The sequence below is a fragment of the Phalaenopsis equestris genome, unplaced genomic scaffold, assembly GCF_001263595.1.
Source record: "Phalaenopsis equestris unplaced genomic scaffold, ASM126359v1 Scaffold001091, whole genome shotgun sequence".
Lineage (NCBI taxonomy): Eukaryota > Viridiplantae > Streptophyta > Magnoliopsida > Asparagales > Orchidaceae > Phalaenopsis > Phalaenopsis equestris.
The window spans coordinates 291,318-297,099 of record NW_018165530.1 but is presented as its reverse complement, the minus strand read 5'-3'; the positions used below and the strand labels follow the sequence as shown (position 1 = coordinate 297,099).

General features: G+C 41.1%; 1 protein-coding gene across 1 annotated transcript in view; it reads left to right on the top strand.

The window, feature by feature from the left end:
- Positions 1-5,782, top strand: part of LOC110033101 (fructose-bisphosphate aldolase-lysine N-methyltransferase, chloroplastic) — a 70,345-nt gene that overhangs the window by 8,102 nt on the left and 56,461 nt on the right. Inside the window, exons 2-4 of the mRNA XM_020736970.1 lie at positions 1,068-1,131; positions 1,210-1,320; positions 1,479-1,538. Of these exons, the coding sequence (XP_020592629.1) occupies positions 1,068-1,131; positions 1,210-1,320; positions 1,479-1,538 (235 nt within the window). The remainder of the gene's footprint in view (positions 1-1,067; positions 1,132-1,209; positions 1,321-1,478; positions 1,539-5,782) is intronic.

The window sequence follows — 5,782 nt, the reverse complement described above, 5'->3', positions numbered from 1 at the left end:
GGCCACGGTTGAACGCCGCCGATCACCGCTGACCTCTGTCAACTACCGCCAACTATCATCGACTGTTGTTAGCCATCGCTGACCTCCGTCAACCACCGCTTGCTAGACGTCATCAGTCGACGTTGTAACGTGGAAAACTAGTAATCTTTTCCCGCCTGTGGGACAAGGGGCATCTGTAATCATCAACTTATAGTGGATTTTTACAACTAGGTCAGACCCCGTGGTTTTTCCCTTTTACGGGTTTTCCACGTAAAAACTTCTGGTGTGATCACAGCTCGATTCATTTTTATCTGAGTGTGTGCTGAATTCTCGTGCAACGCTAAGACGATAATCCATTACTCTACCGCCACGAATTTTCTAGCACGCATCAATTTTAAAGTATAAAATATACTGGTAGGAACAATTCTATTGCAGAAAATATTACTATATAGGGGCAGAATGATCATTTGTCCAGAAACAGCTGCAGTGCAACTATTTTAAAACTATAAAAAATAAACAGACAGTCAGCTTATCCGCAACAGTTTCTATGCATTAGCTTATTATTAAGCTGCATCAGCCCCAAACAGACCATAAATTTAGTGCGCTAATCACTAATTTTTAAGGTTGGATCTCTAAGGAGTAATTGTGCCTTATGTTTTTTCTGAGTTTTGCCAGTTTCTTTTGAGGCGGTCTTCATCAGTAATTAGGTTGCTTTCATTGTGAGCATGTGGTCCTGGGTTTGAATCTCTAAAAGGGCCTCTCGTAAATGCTGAAGCAGGACTTCATGCATTAGTTCTTCCCCTGACCTAGCGTCGTTGGTAGTCTTATTCGTTAAACGCCTTCTTTTAGCTGCTTTTATGATAAAGGAAATGTTTGAGCCCTTTGATTAAGGACATGATTTTTTTTTTCTAAAATTAAGCTTTTGTACTTCATGTCATTAAAAAATTCTGTTAGACATTCTTACCATCCCAGCTGTTTGATATTTAAGCAGACAACCTTTTCTCTGAAATCCACCAACTATTTACTGTGAATAATATACTTGACTTGGCATGATTATCAATTTCTAAAGTGCCAATTTTCAACTTCAGGTCATTATTTGCCTCAGAACCTATAGAAGATGGAGACTGTATATTAAAGATTCCATATACTGTGGTGTGTTTTTCCGTTGTCTTTTATGATTTCTCCAGTTTTTGGAAACAAACACAGCATCATTTCTCATGTCCTTTGCAGCACCTCACACCTGATAAAATTATCCCCGAAGTCGAGTCTCTCATTGTTGATGATGTTGGAACAATATCTCGTCTTGCTGTGGTTCTTTTAGCTGAACAGAAACTAGGGAAGGTAAAATCCGAAAAAATAAGTTCGTTGAGTTTTTCTTATCTATGCCATAGACTCATGCTTCTCAGTGATGAGGATTGATGTTGTGGATAATAATATTGCATATTTTGAAGGGCTAAACTCTTGAACATATCAGTTTTTTTATTATCTTCTTGCTGCAGAATTCTGATTGGTTTCCTTACCTCAATAGTCTCCCTCATGCTGCTAATATGCATAACACGGTATGCAGTTATTTGACACTTACCATATTTGTCTTACATAGCCCGAAATATTTTGCATGTATCTTCATTGAGCTCAGCTTTTTAGTTTGGGTCTGGGATGAATTGTATCAAAAAAGAAAAGGTCATGTTTATTTGTTAGCAATCACTTGGTTGAGGTGTTTTATGCGTATTTGGGGAAGCTGAAGGTTTTTAATACAAGATTTCCATTTTAACTAAAAAAAAAAACAAAATTCAAATCATCATCTGGAGGATTGAGTTAAAAGCTCTTTCAGCTTGTCTGTCCTTTGCTTGAAATATTGCATGCGACATAGAAATCAGTAGAGATTTAGTAATTGTTTCTGCTACCAGGGAGTCAAAGCTGTTTGGATATCTGCTTCTTTCAAAACTGACATCCAACTCTGTTAAAACAATTCGAGGGATTTCTCCATTGATTTCATGATGGGCATGATATGTTGAGATTGGCTAAATTAAAATAAAATTATGATTAGCGCTTGTATTGGAGGGACCGCTGCTTTGCATGGTGTTGAAGAATATAAATCCAATAAATTTGCACTAACACTTCAAATTGCATTGTCCAGGGTTTGCGAATAATTCTGGCTGCAAAAATTATTTTCTAGAGCAAAATTTTTGAAGTTGTCTTTTACTCTATTATTATAAATATGTCTTGCAATTTCACTATCATGTGATATCAATTAGTTTCATTTGACATTTGATATGTTTAGGGTTGTAAAAGTTAACTTGCAGGCTTTCTCACACTACTTTTTATGTCCATTCACTCGACATCGATATCAGAGTTAACCCAAATCATAAAAGAAATATAAATATATTTCTAGAATTTGAAAGCTTACAATAAAAATTCTTCGAGACAGGAATTCAATGACAAAAATACACAAACAACACGAATCTTCAACTAGGGCAAGGCAGGACGGCCCTCTAACAGTGGTGAGAGGGGTTGGAGGTGGTGACAGGCTAGAGGGGGTTGGGTAGGTGTGCGGTTGAAGTAGCAAGGAAAATGTTGCTGTTTTAGTGGAGGCATGCAGGAGGGTTAGGTGGTGGTTGCGGTACAAGAGGGTTGTAAACAAGTGGCAGTAAGATGTGGGGGTGCTTGTGGTGGCTATAGTGAGGGGGAATAAGGCCGGGGTTAGGTAAACAGGGGAAGGATGTTTAGCGGCAGCTAGAATGGTGGAATAGGTGGGAGGTAGTTGCGGTGCAGGATACAGGGAGGAAAGTGTTTGGCGGTGGGAAGTAGGGGCGATTCTGGTTATTGGCGGCCGAAAATCGGAGCATGTTTGGGCTTGCGGCAAGAAATATGAAGAGGGACTATAGAGGGAAGTGGGGGAAGATAGATATCCCCTGTGGGGTTGAGTTACCACCGGAGCACTCCTTGAACCTTTGGAGAAGATCACCACCTTGGACTAGTTACAGCTAGAGCACCTTCTTGCCTTCGGAGACAGCTTTAGACCGAAAAACAACCGGCGGCTGCAAGCTGGACATAAATCTGAAATCAGGAAGACCAAAATTAAACTCTTAAGACAACAAACACACATATTTATAACATATATATAGGCGGGAAAACATAAAAGTAAGGGGGAGAATAATTCCTCCCCAATGAAAGTGGGAGGGGGTCGGTCCAACCTCCCGTTGGACCGAGAACTTACTCCTACTGAACCCTACGACTGGTTCAGTCTTGCCAGGCCTCCTTCCCCAAAGTTAATCTCCCGGGGTTGGGGGAGCTTCGAATTCATTTGTCGAAGCTTCTGGTTCTTCGTCTTCAATCCTAACAGCACTTGGATCCCACTGCCCGCTATATTGCCTCCCAAAGCACTTGACGATTTTTCTTCATTTGCGAGCATATGTTCCTATCGATCTGCTCAATTGGAGTCCACTACTGAACTGAACTGAGTCTGCTTGTCTCGCTTATGTTGTTGAATGCTCACAAAGTAATCCATGGTCAGCCCAAACTGATTCGAAGTGAGCGTAACAAAAACTCCCTGAATGGTGGTGGCGCTGGTGGTAAGGTATGAATCATGATATCCTGAAATGCTCTGTCATGTCTATCTCGTTGCTAGAGTGGGTGTCTTTGTCTCATCATCCTCTTTCTTCACCAAAACTGGTCCTACCAATGTTGTTATGCTGGCAAGGGCACTTGTGAATATGTGATCTTGGGCTCCGTCGAAGGGAGAAGAACGATGCACTTCCCATCCTTGGTGAAAGAGTAGGTGTTTTTGAATCCGTCATGCCGAGTTCTACAATCAAACTGTCATAGTCTCCCTAATAATATGTGACAAACATCCATGGGTACTATGTCACACCACATCTAATCCTATAGTTGTCTCCAGATCAAAGAATTCACTAGGCACCTCCGATCAATATTGACCTTGTTCTTCAATCATGTTAGAGAATATGACTAGAAGTGCTTTTGAATTTGGAGGCCCAATTTTACCATATGTGTAAAGGTCACGTTCTTACTACTCCCGCCATCGATGACAAGATTGCATACCTTTTTGTACGCAGTACAGCGAGTGTAAACTATGTTGTGACAAAGCCCTTGCGGATTTCTCTTATCCTCTGTCTGTAGGATCCGTTGAATCACGAGCATCTCGCCCTCATTAGGTGGAAGATGGTGCACCTTATCCTGTTCCTTAGATGTCATTTTACTGTTAACCTCCTTCACAACACCGTGCTTGGTAAAAGACACAACTCGGCTCATCGGACAGCTGGAAGCGATATGCCCAAATCCATGGCCTCTGAAAAATTTTTTGATGGTGACTGTAGCAGATGTACTACTCTTCTCAGGCTTCTTCTCACTAGGGGCGGTTTTTCTTATTCGAACCAATTTTCTCAAATCCCCGAGGCGTGCTCTTGCTGGTGTCTCCAATTGTGGGTGGTTGCCTGACTGGTGGTGGTTGTTTTTTTTGTTTTTTACTTCCTCTCCACTTTTAAGGCTAAGGTCTGAACATCTTCTAGTAATAAATAGGGTTGTAGTTGTATTATATTGCTGATTGCGGGCTTCAGGGCACACAGATACTGGGCTATGGTATCATGGTGTGTTCCTTTTGCTCTACTAAATCACACTTCATCTGTAACAGATCAAACTGCGTTTGAAATCCTCCACTGAAAGGTCTCTCTGCTGTAGGTGGTGGAATCTCAGAGACATATCTTGGCGGTAGTGGAGAGGTATGTATTTTTTCTGCATCGTTTTCCGTAGTTTTTCTTACTTGATAATCTTGTCATTGCCTCCTCTCTTCCTCTACCTTTGTAAGTTGTCCCACCACAAGGAGGCCTTCTCAATTTGATAGCTGCAAGCTTCACTCTTTTGTCTTATAGCAACTCTTTTACTCAAAGATCATCTCAACTGATTGTAGCCATTCGATAAAATCATTTGGATCTATATCTCCATCGAGTTGTAGTAGATCCACCTTTATGTCAATATCACTGTGTCCTCCAGACGGGGTCTCCTCTGATATTGGATTCCAATGTGTCATGACCTTTCTTCTTCATAACTGAAATTCTCCCCATGGAAGGAGTTGAAATTCTCGTCTCTTTCGTTTCTTCGACTTTCCTTGTAACCATAAAGGGTAAGTTCCCCCTCAGTTTCATTCTCAATTTCTACAAGCCTCATCTAAAGTCGATGGATCTCACTGTATCTCTTCTCGGGTAGGCTCGAGCATGTATCTCCTTATTGGCATAACTAGAGTTTAGAGTTGGGAGGTGAAAGGTGTAAAAATTTATTTAGGGTTTTTGATTTTGAAAATCAGTAAGGGAAATTGGGGTTTTATTAAAATTTGGCTATGATTTGTGAATATGAAAGAAATTTTTTGGTGGAAGTGGATGCCAGGAAATTCTAGGATAGGACTAGGATTATACTAGTTATGATATCAAATGATATAGGAGTTAAATCCAAACCACAAAAGAAGTATAAATATTATTGTTGAAATTCGAAAGGTTACAATGAAGTCTATTCGAAACGGGAAATAACTGTCAAACACACACAACCAATGCGAAGCTCCGACTAGGGTGAGGGAGGACAGCGGTGAGAGGAGCTGGATGAGGTGTTGGCAGGCTGGAGGGGGTTGGGTAGGTGTGCAGTTGAAGCAGGAAGAGGAAGGTTGCAATTTTACTAGAGGCAGGCAAGAGGGTTAGGAGGTGGCTGCGGTACAGGAGGGTTGTAAACTGATGGAAGTAAGATGTGGGGGTTCTTGCAGTGGCTGCAGTGAGGGGAATAAAGCTGATGTCAGATGAAC